Source organism: Dipodomys spectabilis, unplaced genomic scaffold, assembly GCF_019054845.1.
Source record: "Dipodomys spectabilis isolate Male_0828 unplaced genomic scaffold, ASM1905484v1 ptg000146l, whole genome shotgun sequence".
Taxonomy (NCBI): domain Eukaryota; kingdom Metazoa; phylum Chordata; class Mammalia; order Rodentia; family Heteromyidae; genus Dipodomys; species Dipodomys spectabilis.
Window position 1 is genome coordinate 2258681 of NW_024870823.1, and position 17203 is coordinate 2275883.

Genomic DNA, 17203 nt, shown 5'->3' on the forward strand with positions numbered 1-17203 from the left:
ATTTTGCTGACTACAAAACAGTGAAGGTTCATTACAGAAACAAAATGCAGTAAGCTTCAAAAGGAAACATTTTAAATCAGTTTAACCTCTATTCAGAATTGCAATGATGGGTATATTACATCCATCTGGTTTTTTATGTATATAACTATTCACTTTTCGCCTGTAAAGTCATTTTCACTTCATATCTCTTTGTAAGGGTATATACATTCTTACAGGCAATAAACACATTTATGTATATATAGTTTTAATGATGGTAATATTTCATTGCATGTATTGTACTATAATTTACTTGAACATTTAACCTGTTTGAGAGCATACCCTCATATCAGTATTTAGGTTGTTGCTCATTGTTCATTGAGGTGAGCTCTTCAAAGCGTCCCCTCTTCTTATCAGATGTTGCCACAGAATCAGCTCTGATGCATCCTCAAGCAAGCCTCAGCAACAAACCACATAACCTGGACAAAGCTCAAAGTCCACACTGAGTTCTCCCACTGCAGAAGCCCTCGTGACAAACTGGTCCTCCTCGCGGGTACCTATCTTCTGCATCACCATAACAGAATCCTCACAGTTCTTCTTGCTTGTCTGAAATGTTTGGCTTTCTGGTTCTCACATACATCCTGATTGTGTAGGTGTAGGGGGAGACTTCCCAAACAACCCCCAGCCTTCAACTGGTATTTCAAAAACACATAGGCCTTTATTTTGACAAAGAAAAATTCCTGTTACTGCAGAAACTCTGTCCAACTCCACTTCCAGTGCTGGAAGCAAGCAGGCTTGCCACAGCATCCTGATGATTAAAAAAAAAAAAATGCCTATCTTCCCTCTGACTCAGAAAGCATGGTACCCACCACAAGGGTTAGTGGCCTAATTCTTTATTATCTTCCCTATCCACATTCATCACAAGACACCCTGCCCAGGAACTCAAGAATGAGAGGTTATTGTTAAAAGAGAATGAATGAGACAATGTGAGTTCTGTTCTTTTGACCTGACAATGTGACCAAGGCAGGGGCACTGTGACCCAGGAGGGCTCCAGTAAGCTTCCATGGTCATGGCTGCCACTTTGTGCTGAGGAAAAATGATCCTAGCTCAGGAGGCTCCAAGTGCTGGTCCCTCACCCTCAGGAGTATGAGAATAGCAGAACTCAAGCTTGCTCCCAATGGACCTCTTAGATCCAATTTTTGGCTCTCCTTTCCCATCCCAGATATCCCAGAGATGCAAGGCATGATCCGTTTTTGGTTCCTTAAGATATCAATTGTGAAGTGGGAGCCAGTGGCTTACTCCTGTAATCCTAGCTCTCAGAGCCTGAGATCTGAACATCTTGGTTCAAAGCCAGAATGGGCAGAAAAGTCGCTGAGACTCTTCTCTCCAATTAACAAGCAAAGCCAGAAGTGGAGATGTGCTCTATTGGTAAAACACCAACCTTGAGTGAAAAAACTAAGGGATGGCACCGAGGCCCTGAGGTCAAGCCCAGCACTGTCATGCACACAGATGCGCGTGCGTGTGCGTGTGCGCACACACACACACACATGCACGCATGCACTCATATACACACAAAATATAAATTGTGATGAATTTAGGAAGGCCATCTGCATGAGCAGCTTGGGAGGAATCTAAGCTGCTAAGATCCTTGAATCATAGCACACAGTAACCATCCAGTCCTGTCAAGAACTATCCTGTTCAGGCACTCCACTTCTTTGGAGATGTTTATGAAAGTCAGAGGCATTCTTGTTCATTGAGCTGGTACACACTTTCCCACAGCAGCTATGCAAACACATTTTATACTTTCTGGCAAAATCATGTCTCTCAGAGTTGATGATAAAGACTCTTCTCAAAGATCAGAGGCAAGAGCCAAAAGAAAAGACCACAGAAGAACCGGAGCCCTTCTTAGAGGAGTTCAAAGTCTTTTCTACCCACTAGCTTACAATAGGCTTGTGGAGGAGTTTCAGGAAGTTGTTGGAGGTCAAGAGAAGGGCAAGGGTTTTTTGGTAGCATTGGAGTTTTTTGCTTGTTTTTTGTTTGGTTTATATTTCCATTCACAACAAATACAACAGGAACAAAACAAATAGAATCCAAAACTCAAGATATAAATCCAGAGTGAACTCCAGACTCCCCAAAGCCAGACTCACTCTGTAGCAACTATCTGGGGGATAGGTTCATCTAGTAGTTCCAAGCTGTGCAGGATCCAGTAGCAGAGCCATGGGCGGCTGGCATCCAGACACTGTGAGAGGCAAAGGGAGAAAACACACTCTTTATTCAATCATTCCAAGACACTGCTAACAAGGCTACATGTGTCTTACTCCCTGCAGCCCAGCAAGAGGAGGAAGGTACCCTGGCTTTGGACCACAGTGAATGAAGGAGGCTTTGCTTTGTAGCCTTAGTCAGAGCTAAAATAACCATCTGTGAGAAAAGGACAATGGCATTAAAGTTTTTTAATTAAAACTTGAACTCAGTGGGTCCCTCCCTCGCAAGTACTCAAGGAAGGCAAAAGAGGGGCCCTCTTACATACCAGGAAGTTAAGGGCTGCTTGTTTTCCCAGTACAGACCCCAAGAGACACATAAACTCAGAAACTATGCAAACTGGGAATGTGGTTCAAGTGGCAGAGTACCTGCCTAGGAAGCACAAAGCCCTGAGCCAATAAATATTTGGTGTGTATCTACTTGTATCAAGCACTGAAAAGACACTGGGGCATGATAATTAACAAAGCTGCTTCCCAAGCTGTTGCTGTGACAGAGTCTCACAGCCTGCAGGCGGCCTGGCCTAGAACTCAACTCTGTAACGCAGGCTGACCTCAAACTCATGATCCTTCTGAGTTCTGGGTTTATGGGCATATACTGCCATGTCTAGCTTGCTTAGATTCTTGAACTATTTGGGATATAGAATATATGTATAGTTAATTACATGAAGAGAGAATGAAAAATACTCCTGCACAATTGCTGCCATGGGCATCAACACTCTTGAGGAGTTGAGGTCATGGTTCAAAAAGTAGAGTTGGCCTAGCATGGGTAAAGCTTGAGGTTCAATATCGTGTGTGTGTGTGTGTGTGTGTGTGTGTGTGTGTGTGTGTGTGTGTGTGTACATATATATATAGAGAGAGAGAGGGAGAGAGAGAGAGAGAGTGGCGGGGGGGAGAGGGGGAAGGAGAGAAGAAAACTAACAGGTTGACTCATTCATTGTCTCAGGAGCCATCAGAGGTGTCCAAAGGTGACATGTGAAGATTTCAATCCTAATACAATCATACATAGCTATGAGCATTTAAGTCAAGGAGGAGACAGGTAAGAGTAGTGCCCACTTTCCACCTCTACAGATTAAAACAACTTTTTCCAAATTTGTAAAAACAGTACATGTCAGAGCTGAGATAAGACGGTAAGTCTCTAAAGTCTCAATTCAGTGCGCTTTGGCACAAGCTACCTTCTTCAAAAGGTGCTGATGGTTTGAGCTCTAACCCACTACTAGAGTTCACTCTGGTGGGTCACTGAAGACACTGCTAAGTGTTTGGCCCAAGTTTGAATCTCAGCTCTCCCTCTTACTAGCTATGTGCCTTTGAGCAAATGAATCTTGCTATGCCTCAAAGACTGATCTAGCTCATGCAGTAGATACAAGGGTGAAATGAATGGGGGAAGGAGAGTAAAGATAATGCACACTGTATTATCTTTATCAGGGCTGATGGGATCCTAATCACTGAAGAGTTCAGTCAAGGATTGAAACCAATATCCCACAGCCAAATCTAGCCCATGGATATGTTTTGTCCTTTAGTTTAACTGAAATTGGTTGCAACATTGAGCCTAATAGGAGAATGACACAGAAATCTGAATTTCTGCTTCATTTGGAAGGAAAATAAAGATCTGGCAACTTTTGGTCTACATTCCCAGATGCTGGCAACTTGGTGGGGGAGATTAAACACATGAAATCTCCCTTTCCCACAGACCACATTCTGCTAAATTCATTTATTTTTGCCACCTAATGAGGCCCCACGCCATTAGAGTTGAAAAATCCCTGCCACAAATAGTCAAATACAGAAAACTCAAAATACAACAGGTTAAAAGTGGCGCTGTTCAGTGTAAAGCAGGGCAGGAGCCTGGAGCCCTCCTGTGCACAGCCACTCAGCCCTATTCCCAGCCAAGCCACCTCTCATTCCAACTACAGTACTAAGGCTCCTTCATGAACCCAACCCTAGAGATCTGAGAAATAAGCTTTAAGAGCCACTCAGTATTTGGATTCACAGTGTTAAACTGCAAGTAGTACTCTTGGGGATTCACATACTGGCCTCTGGTCAGAACAAAACTAGATCAGGTTATAGAAAAAGGGTTGACTTTGTCCTATAAGGAATGAGTAGGTCATTGACTTTTAGTTAGTTAGTTTAGTTAGTTAGTTTAGCTAGTTTAGAGAGTTAGGAGAAAGCATGGAAATCACCTGTTAGCTGTGATTAAATGTGGAAAGAAAGCCCAATCCCATCTAAGGTGCTCCACTGGCTGTTGGGGGCCAACAAGACAGTAAGAGACTTAGTTCTGTTCCTTTCAGAAGTGAGGTCCTGGATGTGGGACAGCAGCCCGTTCTTGCCACAGTCATGTGGTAAATATGTGAATCTCTAACAAGTCAGGACCAATAGCCTTTGGTGTTATAGTAGGAAAAAATGAGAAGATAGCCAGGTGCTGGTAACTCATGCCTATAATCCTAGCTACTCAGGAGGCTGAGATTTGAGGGTCATAGTTTGAAGCCAGTCCAGGCCAGGCAGAAAAGTCTGAGACTCTTATCTCCAATTAATCAGCAAAAAGCTGGAAGTGGAGGAGTGATTCAAGCCCTAGCCTTGAGTGAAAAAGCAAGAGTATGAGGTCCTAAGTTCAAGCCCCAATACCAGCATAAACACCCCCCCCCCCCCACACACACACGGAAGATGTGGCTGAGAATATGACAGAGTTTCTGAGCCACATGGTTTACCTCATAGGCATCTGTCAGTTGTCGAAGGCCTCTTTTCAGATAATGGAAGTGCTTCTCTCTCTGCAAAATAAGCCTGGAAAGACAAAGAGCCTGTAAGCCTATTCTAGTAGTACTTGTTTACACACATACACACATACATGCACACATATGCATGCACACATGCACCTGCACATCTAGCCTTCAAGACATACCTTGCAATCACTAAATGGATACCTGGCAACTTCTGAAGCCCAAAGGGCAACTGCACAAGGGAAAGGAGGCCTGCCTCTAAATACATCTGGAGTGCCTGATGCTACACTGGCCCATTTTCTGAGTTTGATCACCTCTTAAAGTAGGTGACCCTGGGCTAGTAGAAAAGCTACATGTAGCCAGATAGTGACAATCCATCCAGATAGTTCCTCCAGGACCTCAGAACAGGTTATCTTCCTGGGAACAATTTATATGGAAGCCTCTCTGCTTCCTTGACTTGGCTAGCCACTGTCATTTCAGCCATTTCTTCTGGGTCACTTCTTTGAGGTCTATATTTTCCCCTGCCTGCTCCATGGTTAGCTATCTATTATTCCTGCCCTGAAATTCCACCACCCACATGCTGGCCAGATGATGGTGTTTGTATTCCACAGTCATTCATATCCTTGGCGCTGAGGTCAGCAACAGTGGCTTTAAGATGGAATGTGCCGCCCATGGCCACCTGCACAGGCAGAGACAGAGGCGGCACTTCTTGCTGGGTGCTGCAAAAGGGGCTGGGTGGTTATGGAAGGAATAAAAAGGAAAAGAATGTCAAGGCAGCCACTGTACCTGCTGACTAAAGAAATCACAGGAAAGAGAACCAGCCTTCTTTCTAGGTAATCATTTCAACAATTGTTTTTAGAACTCCCACTGTAACTATGGTCAGAATAAGATCATTAATGAGGACACTACCTCAACAAGCCTTTTCCAATTCAGTAATAGAAATGAGGTATGTACAGAAATGGCTGTAAAGCCAGGGGGCAGATGACTAGATTTCATAAAGGAAAAAGACAGACTACTCCTGAGGTGAAGGGGATGAGTACGTCTCATAAAGAAAATACTAAGCCTAAGCTGGACACTGGTGGCTCACACCTGTAATCCTAGCTATTCAGAAGGCTGGAATCTGAGGATCACAGTTCAAAATGCCAGCCCAGGCAGGAAAGTAAGTGAGATTCATCTCCAATAAACCACCAGAAAACCAGAAGTGGCATGTGGCTCAAGTGGTAGAGCGCTTGCCTTGAGCTGAAGGACAGCACCCAGACCCAGAGTTCAAGCCCCACGACCATTTGAGAGAGAGAGAGAGAGAGAAATGAAGAAACTAAAAAGCCTGACAGGTATTGCCAGGTATGAGTGGCTCACCCCTAGCTACTTGGGAGGCTGAGGGTGGGAGGATTGGGATTTGAGGTCATCCCATACATAAAGACTCCAATCTCAATAGAAAGACGCTGATTTTCTTAAAAGAAAAAAAAATTTTTTGAGAGGAGGGACCAAGACTAACAATGGCCAGGTGCTGGTGGGTCATGCCTGTAATCCTAGCTTCTCAAAAGACTAAGACTTGAGGGTTGAAGTTCAATGCCAGCCTGAGCAGAAAAGTCTGTGAGACTCTTATCTTGAATTAACCACCAAAAAGCTAGAAGTAGAGACAGAGCTCAAGTGGTAGAGGGAGTATCAACCTTGAGAAAAAAAAAGCAAGCAAGAGTGGAAAGCCCTGAGTTTAAGCCCCAGTAACCAGCACAAGGAAGGAAGGAAGGAAGGAAGGAAGGAAGGAAGGAAGGAAGGAAGGAAGGAAGGAAGGAAATTTAAGAATCTCAAGTATTTTAGGAAGCAGGAGATGTGAGATTCTACATCCTTAGACAGAGATGGTGGTGGGAGTAGGGAACCAGCCAAAGCTAAGACTCTGAAGGAGGGAGGAGGGAGGAGGCAAGAAACTCATCTGGGACAACCTCCAATTTCTCAGGAATGAGGACCAAAATCTCAGGAGAGCTGTGGTTTGGTGGGGGAGGGATTATTTGGGAATCAATATATGAGATGAATAAAAGGATTATAAGGTAGTTAGTGAAGGCCCAGTACAAGTTAAGGAACGTGAAATTTTGGTGAAGCCAGTTAGCAGGCGCTATTAAGTGACATCTTTCCTTGGTAATTTTTTTGTTGTTGTTGGATTTTTTGTTTGTTTGTTTGTTTGTTTGAATAGCATCTCACTATGTGGGCCAGACTGGCTCTCCCTCATTTTCCCCAGTCTTGCTGGGACTCTATTAGAAGCCACAATGGGAAGCTAAGGGAAGAGCAGGTAAGCTGAGAAGGGACAACATGAAAAGAGTTAAGTGAACTGCTGAAATAGTTTATCACATGTCTGGTTGAGCATGTTGGAAGCCAAGGCCAGGATGGGTCTAATGGACAAGAAAAACCATGAAAGTCTGTGAGACCATCAATAAGGGCAAGACAGCAAAGAATTTGGAGCCAGAATTCCTAATCCCTTTCTCTCACAATATCTCTCAATCAATCCTTCTATCCTTCCTCTCCTCCTCTCTCCCTTTCATTCCCTTCTCTCTTTTTCTGGTAGTATTGAGATTTGACCTCAGGGCCAGGCACTTGCTAGGCAGATGCTTTACCACTTGAATCTGCTCCAGGCCCTCCTGATTTCTCTTAATGGACCTGTTCATAGTGTTTGCTATACATTAGTTAGTTATTTTCCAGGGGAAAAACACCAGAATATACCAAAAGAGAACTTAGCTGCCTTGTTTAGAATGTCAGGCAAGCTAGCACTCTGTTCTTGATAACAAAAATCTGGGGATCCTAAGTAGAATGCTGGGGAAAGGAAGCAGGAGTTTGATAAGGTCAGTTTCTGTCTGGCCACAAGGGACTGTTTTCTCTGCATCTTTGTCCCGTCAGTTTAAAAGAAGGATACTGCCTCCAAAGAGAAGTTGAAATTCAATCACATACTTAGTGTTCTCAAGCACCACACAGCAAAAGGCCCAGACAACCAGCCAACTAGGCACAGTTGGGTCATGCCTGTAATCCTAGCTACTCAGGAGACAAGAGATCTTTAGGAATAAAATTCCAAGTCATCCCAGGCAGAAAAGTCCATGACACTCCATCTCTAATTAACCAGCAAAAAGCTGGGCTAGAGACAAGACTGAAGTGGTACAGCCACAAGTAAGCAGGCCAAGTGAGCATAAGATCCAGAGTTCAGCCTTGGTATTAGCACAAAAAAAAGAAAGGAGGAGGAGGAGAAAGAAGAGGAAGAGGGAGGGAAGGAGGGAAGAAGGAAAGGGAAGGAGGAAGGAGAAGAGAAAGAAGCTGTTTCCTTGCCTTCTTAGCTTGTTTCTTGAAAGAAGCTTTGTCATCCTTAAGGAAATCTAAAATCTCAAAGGCAAATGCTTTGCCTCAAGAGGGTAAGAGACTCCACTTTACTAAAATGGCAAGAATAGCTGAAGCCCCACCTGCTCAGGAACATCACCTAGGTCACTTTGGATTTTGCCCTGGTCCCTGGGGACAGAAGCTGAGTCAACCCTAAGATAAGCCCTTCAATAGTTCTCCTCTAACCTCAAACCTTACTGTAGACAGCCAGGTCCCAGGAGTCCTGCTAAGTTTCTTCAGCTGATTCATCTCAAGACAAACTTGATCCAAAAACCAAGGGAAAAGAAATTCCTTCTAGTAACCATTTCCACAATCAAACACTTCTTTTCACTCTCATCCATTTAATCATAAGCACATACCCATATATACTAGGGTTTACTCTTTTCAATAGAAGACTACATGCCCAGTTTCTTTTGGTCAATTATTAACTACACTAAGAGTTAATATTATGGGTTGCATAATTCATGCTAACATCCTAATCTCCCATGTGACTATTTAGAAAGCGGGTCCCTTAAAGAGGCACTTTGAGAGGCTGGGAAGGTGGCTTAGTGGTATGTGCTTGCCTTGCATGCATGAGGCCCTGGGTTTGATTCCTCAGTACTACATTAGCAGAAAAAGCCAGAAGTGGCGCTGTGGCTCAAGTGATAGAAGGCTAGCCTTGAACTAAAGAGCTGAAGGATAGTGCCCAGGCCCAGACTTCAGGCCCCACAACTGACAAAAAAAAAAAGAGGCACTTAGATTAATGAGGTCATATAAATGGGGCCCTAATCTCAAAAGACTAGTATCCCTACAAGAACAGGAAAAGACACCAGAGGGGTGAAAACACATGTAGGAATACAGCATGAAGGCAGACATCTGTAACCCTGATGACAGGCCTCAGGAGAAACCAATCCTGCCAGCATCTTGATGTTGGACATCTCCAGCCTCCACCACTGTGAGAAAGTAAGTTTCTGTGTCTCAGAATACCCAGGCTGTGGAATCTGGTTATGTCAGCCCAGGCTGACTAACACTCTTACCATTCTTTTATCCTCAGTTCACCTCTAGTGTAGAAAGTCAAAGCTATAACTCCTCCCCTTTCTCTCTGAACAATACAACCCCAAAGGCAATCAGGTAGAGCAGCAGAAGAAGAACCTGCTGTCAACAAGGGCTTCAGGCCAGATGTGACAGTGCAAAAGAGGACTGAACACCAGCTTCTCAAGAGGAAGACCAAATAGGCAAACACCTTAAAGCTACTGGAATTAACCTAGAAATATTGTGTACTGGATGACCTTGGGAGTTGTACTTCAGGCTAAGGTGAGTCCTGCTAACCTTTACCATGCATCCATCCCCTTCCTTCATCATGTCAAGCCTTCATTGCCTCTCATCCTCATTGCCTTCTTTGAGCTTGGTTCTCTTCAGTCTCAGGACTTTTGCACATGCTATTATTCTGTCTGGAACACTCACACTTAGGTACCCTACTTACCCCACAGGTCTCAGCTCCAATGTCATTTTCTCTGAGAGGCTGCCACTGACTTCCCAACATAAGTTAGATCCTCCCTGTGGTTCTCTCTTGGAACATCCCATTGGTAAAGTCTATTTGCACTCACCAACTTAAGGTCCACCTCCCCAAAACCATGAGTCCAATAGGAACAGGACCCAACTAGCCTTGCACTAGCCTGCTACACATGCCTGTTTCCCAAGCCTAGGAGACTGGCTGACCCTCTGGAACCCCTCCTGTTACTGTTGCGGACTGAGTGAAAAAGTGGAAAGAATTCAAGTGAACACAGCAGAGAGGAATGTGTTCATCGCTCAGTGGCATGGTTGGCTGTGACAGATGAGAGGACAAAGGATGCAGTCCATTGCTGGCTACTGGGAACTTCCTAAACCCACTAAAGGCTTCTCTAGACAAACAAGCACCAGGCACATCATACATCACCAGAGAGAAGGTGAATTTACCTGCAAGAACCCGAGAAAGACCAACCATTAAGGACTCCTTGGAATTTTAAAACTTCTAAATAGCATTTGGATATGGGGTGGCAGAAGCCAGTGGAGGCCAAGCTCAGCCAGTGGAGCTTTATCTCAGGTACTCTGGCTTCAGAGCCATTGCAACGCAAACCTCCAGAGCTCTTTCAGGTCAGGACATTGCCAGTATTTCTCACTTCTGAGAAGCACTGGCTCACTTTTGCCTCAGAGAGAACAATTTCAAAATTATATGTGAATGTTTGTGTGTATGTCTGCACATGCATGTGCATGGACACTATTTTAGGTTTCTCAGGGAAGCTAATGAAATAAATAAAAGAGTAAATTCCTTTTTTTTTTTTTTTTTTTGGGGGTCCGGTCGTGGGCCTGAACTCTGGGCCTGGGTGCTGTCCCTCAGCTCTTCAGCTCAAGACTAGCGCTCTACCACTTGAGCCACAGCGCCATTTCTGGCTTTTTTTTTTCTGCTTATGTGGTGCTGAGGAATCGAACCCAGGGCCTCATGCATGCAAAGTAAGCGCTCTACCACTGAGCCACCTTCCCAGCCCTAAAAGAGTAAATTCTTAAAGAGTATGGAATAAAAGTACAAGGCGGAAAAAATAAACTTTCATAGGAAAGCAAGATGCTGACAAACAAAACCATTAAAACTATAGTCAAGCAGGGTGCCAGTAGCTCACATCTGTAATCCTAACTACTCAGAAGACTGAGATCTGAGGATCATTGTTTGAAGGCTTCCCAGGCAGAAATGTCCAGTTAATAACCAAAAAACTGAAAGTGGAGCTCTGGTTCAAATGGCAAAGGGCTAGGTAGCCTTTAGCAAAAAAGCTCGGGGACAGTGTATTTAGGCCCTAAGTTCGAGCCCCAGGTAACAAAAATAAAAACAACAACTATGGTCAAAAAGTTTCTTGAGGGTGGGAAGGTGGCTCAGTGGTAAAGCGCTTGCCTTGCATGCCTGAAGCCCTGGGTTCGATTCCTCAGCACCACATAAGCAAAAACAAAAAAGCCGGAAGTGGCGCTGTGGCTCAAGTGGTAGAGTGCTAGCCTTGAGCTGAAGAGCTGAGGGATAGCGCCCACGCCCAGAGTTCAGGCCCCATGACCAGACCCCCCAAAAAAAAAAAAAAAAAAAAGTTTCTTGAGCTGGGTACCAGTGGCTCATGCCTGTAATCCTAGCTACTCAAGAGGCTGAGATCTAAGGATCACAGTTCAAAGCCAGCCTGGGCAGGAAAGTCCATGAGACACTTATCTCCAATAAACCACTAGAAAACCGGAAGTGCCGCTATGGCTTAAGCGGTAGAATGCTCTCCTTGAGCTGAAGAGCATAGGGACAGTGCCCAAGCCCAGAGTTGAAGCCCCACAACCAACAAAATAAATAAATTAATTAAAATTTAAATTTAAATTAAATTTTAAAAAAAACCTTGGGACTTACTACCTCACTGACTCCAGGAATGGATGTAAATCTCACAACCATAAAGAAAAGAAAATCAGGCTGGGAAGGTGGTTCAGTGGTAGAATGCTTGCCTTGCATGCATGAGGCCCTGGGTTCCATTCCTCAGCACCACCTAAGCAGAAAAATCTGGAAGTGGCACTGTGGCTAGAGTGCTTGCCTTGAGCTGAAAAGCTGAGGGTCGGCGCCCAGGCCCAGAGTTCAGGCCCCATGACCGACCAAAAAAAAAAAAAAAAGAATCAATTCATGTTTAAGAAAGCAGGATAGAGAATTAGAATGACTGAAATTTATCTGCAATCCTATGGAATGACTCCAAGTGAGTCACAGGCTCATACACACATACACACGCAAAAAATCATGGAATAATTTCTGGGATCTTGGGGGTGGGGGTAGGGGTGTGTGTGGGGAAGGGAAAGGGTAGTCATTTTGAAATGTATCCACATTCATCTCCAGCCTTGAAACTTCAGTGAAATCAAATTTGGCTTTGGCTCTGGAAGGCTGTTGAAGTATCACTGCAGGTACCCTGGGCCTGTATGTGGTCAGAGTTCCTGGCAGTGTACAATTCTGTCACATCTGATCAGCATCATGACCTCAGAAACACAAATACCCAGCCACCTAGATTTATTGTTAAAGTCTAAAGATACACTTTAGCTAACAGTGAAGTTTGTTCCTACAAAATGTTGACTACTAAACTGTAAAATATTAAAATTATGTTAATAATTTGAAATTCTGATTAATTTTCATGTTTTTGTTTTGTTGCAGTGCTAGGAATCAAACCCACAGGGAGCTCTCCCCGAGCTAGCTTCCCAGCCTCCAGATTTATTCTGATATCCAAGAAGTTTATTCTATGATGATGTTTTGCTTCAGCCTTATATTGCTACACACACACACACACACATATTCAGCCACCATGTAATATTAATTAGCAGGCTAATTAGCATCCTTTAAAACAACAAGTTTTATAGCCAATGATGATAAAATACAAAGCTGTCATATTCCTGAAACAAGCCCAGAGTCCAGATCTATTCTATCTCACGGGGCCCAAAGCTCCAAAGGAGTACTTGTTTTCCACCCACATCTGAATTTTTTATTGTCCTCAACCGTAACTCCTAAACAACTTTTTCCAGACTGTAGCCTCAGACTCACTTACCTATCAGCACAAAGGAAGGAGTATAAGGGTCTACTCTGATGGTGAATGCAAAAGGAATAGCTATTAATCATAGGTCCCTTGTGGGAAGAGAGGCCATGTGTCCACAGAGCTCCAGGCAGGAGACAGTGACTCAGAGCCCAAGCAGGTGAGTCATTTGGGGCCCCTAAATCAATCATTCCCCTTACCATCAACAAGTCTCGCAACCACTGGGAAAACTGAGGGGTACTGGCTTGTGCGTGGGGGTAGAGGAAGCACCATCGATGCCATTACATCCAACCAGCTCATTCTCCCACACTGTTGACATAAATGGTATCATTTGCTAACTCCAGTTGCAGCTTCTGACAAGAGAAATAGAATAATCACCTTGCTTAGGCCTGAGCTTTGAGATAATATAATGTAAAGCTTTGGTCTACAAGTCTGGGGAAGATTCCTCATTGGCTGATATTTTCCTCTTTGCCTTCCCAGTGAAGAAACAGTCTTTAGAGATAAGCACCTGCCTGTTTTTTTTTTTTAATAAGTGCTTTTCCCTGTTTTCTGCAGTGGATAATCAGAAAGGGATGGGGGTGGACAGTCAAGGAAATGGTAGCAAAATAAAATGATAGGAAAAAGGATACAAAGGTAGCAAGGTTGGAGCCATGTATAATGTTCAAGTACAGAGAAGCACGCAAAGACTTAGTCAGTTAAGGGCTCAAGAAGTCTTCTTGAAGGAGGTGAGGCTGGACTCAAGACCCTACAGCATCCTAACCAGACTCATCACCATGCTAACTCTGGAGAGTACCAAAAAAGAAGTATTCTAAGATAAAGTGATGGCCACACAGGATTTTGGGCTATGAATTAATTCTAATGACTGAGAATGCAACATTGGATGATTCTAGAAAAGCAATTTGTGACAGGAAGAGAAATACTAATAAGGGGATGAAGCAACTTTATGAAATTCTAGTGTGAGACTTTCCAGGATACTGTGAAAATAAAAGTTCAGATTTTCTTCTAATTGTTTTAGATTTTCTGATCCAAGAGAGCTTTGAAGACTTCAACTTGCTAAGCACTCCCACCTCCCCAACCAAAAAAAAAAAAAAAAAGTTGTATTTCTCATTAGGAATTCATCCTTGGAGATGTAGCTCATTGGCAGAGCACTCATCTAGCACATGATGGATTCCAGCCCCAGCATTCAATCAGCATCATCTATCCTTTGCCCCTTCCTGGCCTGTTTCTCAAGTTTGAGTGAGGGTTCTCCTCTGAACACCAAAGCAACAGGATATAACTTATCCAAAACCTGACTCTCTTTCCTACCTTCAGACTTCAGAGGTCAGGACTCAAGGGGCACCCCTCGGTGGCTCAGACCAAGTGGAGCATCTCCTTACACACTGTTCCAGTTGAGGCTAAGTTTGGGGTCACAAGCATGCCCAGGTAGCCACAAGTCATCAAGCATCACTCTGGCAGCAGACACAGGGAGCACCCTGTGGTTAGATAGGCACAAGGAGGAAAAATAATAGGCTCTCATCCAGGTGGTATTCTCCCAGGCCCCTCAATCTCCTACTACAGCTTACCTTGGTACAAGGTGGTTGAACTTATAGGAACTGAAGACTTCTTGGATCTTTTCTTCTACTTTGGCCTGGTAAGATGCAGGACATGGAAGAGAGAAAAAATAATATAAATGACAATACTGCTAACTTTTTCTTCTCATTGCCACAAATGCCCACTGGATATAGTGTTTTCTGATTGCACAGTATTTAAGACTGGATTCAGAGACTTAGAACAAGAGGCAGGTAGAGGTAAGTGGTCCCATGTACCATATTGTCATCACACGAGTTTTTCCAGTACCCTAATCCAAATTGGAACAGTGGCTATCTATTTCAAGTTGTCCTTGCATTTCTCTCTCTCTCTCTCTTTTTTTTCCAGCATTCCAAATTCTAAAGAAAAGCTTAACCTAAAGCTGAGTACTGATAGGTCACATCTGTAATTCTAGCTACTCAAGAATCTCAGATTCAGGGGCTGGGAGGTGGCTCAGTGGTAGAGCGCTTGCCTTGCATGCATGAGGTCCTGGGTTCGATTCCTCAGCACCACATAAGCAAAAAGAAAAAAGCCGGAAGTGGTGCTGTGGCTCAAGTGGGAGAGCGCTAGCCTTGAGCTGAAGAGCTGAGGGACAGCGCCCAGGCCCAGAGTTCAGGCCCCACGACCGGACCCCCCCCCCACAAAAAAAAAATCTCAGATTTGGGCTGAGAAGGTGGCTCAGTGGTAGAGTGCTTGCCTTGCATGCATGAGGCCCTGGGTTAGATTGCTTAGCACCACATAAGCAGAAAAAAAAGCCAGAAGTGGTGCTGTGGCTCAAGTGGTAGAGCACTAGCCTGAGCTGAAGAGCTCAGGGACAGCATCCAGACCCAGAGTTCAGGCCCCATGACTGACAAAAAAAAAAAAAAAACACCTCAGATTTGAGGATCACAGTTTAAGGCTAGCCCATGTAGGAAAGTCTGGGAGACTCTTATATCTAATTATCCATAACAAAAGCTGGAATTGGAACTACAGCTCAAATGGTAGAACACTAGCCTTAAACAAAAAAAGTTATGAGACAGCACCTAGGATCTGGGTTCAAACCCCAGTATCTGCATAAAAATACATAAAAAAAAATATAAAGCTGAATCTAAATGATAACCTAAAAAAAAAAAAGAATGGCAGTCCCTCTGCAGGACCAGGCAACAATGACTTTGTTTTTTGTTTTTTTTTTTGGGGGGGGGGGGTCTGGTCGTGGAGCCTGAACACTGGGCCTGGGCACTGTCCCTCAGCTCTTCAGCTCAAGGCGAGCGCTCTACCACTTGAGCCACAGCACCACGTCCAGCTTTTTTCTTTTTGCTTATGTGGTGCTAAGGAATCGAACCCAGGGCCTCAGGCATGCAAGGCAAGCACTCTACCACTGAGCCACCTTCCCAGCCCAAATAAACATGTTTTCTTTTTTCTTTTTTTTTTTTTGTCAGTCGTGGGGCTTGAACTCTGGGCTTGAGTGCTGTCCCTGGGCTCTTCAGCTCAAGGCGAGCTCTCTACCGCTTGAGTCACAGCGCCACTTCCAAACAATGACTTTCTTATAACAAGGCTCTGTCTGACCCATCCTGATAGAATGAGCAACCTGACCACATCCATAACTGGGATTGTTTAATAATTATGATTACATATACCCCTTCTTCCAACATTTAAACCTAATATACCTGGAAGATGGGCTTACTTTGCATCTTCCTAAAATATGCCTATCCCTTTTCTCTGGACTTATCACTACTAGTCTATTTGTCCTACTGGTCCTGTTAGGTCTAGAATTCCTCACTACAGTCCTCTTCCTCTGGGAATCTCCCATGTATATATGGGTGTGTGTGTGTGTGTGTGTGTGTGTGTGTGTGTGTGTGTGTGTGTGAATAAGCTTCTATTTTCCATTTGATAATCTGTTTTTTGTTACAGGGTACCAGATATATGGGGGTGTGTGTGTGTGTGTGTGTGTGTGTGTGTGTGTGTGTGTGTGTGTGTGTGTGTGTGTGTGTGTGTGTGTGTGTGTGTGTGTGTGTTAATAAGCTTCTATTTTCCATTTGATAATCTGTTTTTTGTTACAGGGTACCAGACAAGAACTTAAAACAGATCATTATTGGTCTGGGAAGATGGCTCAGTGGTAGAGTGTTTGCCTTGCATGTGTGAGGCCCTGGGTTCCATTCCTCAGCGTCATATAAGCAGAAAAAGTGGGAAGGGGCACTGTGGCTCAAGTGGTAGAGCGCTCGCCTTTCTGAGGAGCTGAGGGACAGCGCCCAGGCCCAGACTTCAGGCCCCACAACCGACAAAAACAAACAAACAAACAAAAAAACCAATTATATTCCTTCTCTGCATTTGAAAGAAATGTCCCTTTGTTCTGGTAGTGCTAAGGATCAAACCCAGGGCCTAGCATGTGGTAGGCAAGTACTACAACTGAGCTACATCCCCAGCCCTGAAAGATGGTTCACGTTGGTTCCTCCCATAAAACAAAGGACCTCAGAAAGTCACAAAAGCCGAATGTGCCTGTTGGCCAAACCTCAAGGTTATCTCATAGTAGGTTCTGCAAGGATAAAGGGATGGTAATGAGGTAGGGGACTAGTTAGCAAGTTACAACGCTCTAAATTCCTAAGAGCAGGAGTAGGGAACCTTCAGCGTATGGGCTGTATCATACCTCAAAATTATTGCTTATGTGGTAGACAGATACTAATGCTTCTTGCATGGTTCTTATCAGTTGCTGGAAGCCATCTGCCTGTATTGGCAATTCTATATAGTCTAAAATGATGTTGTATCTAAATGCCCATGGCACTCCTCTCTGAGATATATATTGATCTCCTTCCTTGGAAATATTTATTTT

The 17203-nt window shown here is 44.0% G+C and overlaps 1 protein-coding gene across 1 annotated transcript in view; it reads right to left on the reverse strand.

Annotated features, from left to right (window-relative positions):
• The window catches only part of Fntb (farnesyltransferase, CAAX box, beta), a 56120-nt gene that overhangs the window by 28720 nt on the left and 10197 nt on the right, over positions 1-17203 (reverse strand). Inside the window, exons 2-4 of the mRNA XM_042691796.1 lie at positions 14394-14458; positions 4934-5006; positions 2124-2215 (exon numbers count right to left, since the gene is read on the reverse strand). Coding sequence (XP_042547730.1) covers positions 2124-2215; positions 4934-5006; positions 14394-14458 — 230 coding nt within the window. The remainder of the gene's footprint in view (positions 1-2123; positions 2216-4933; positions 5007-14393; positions 14459-17203) is intronic.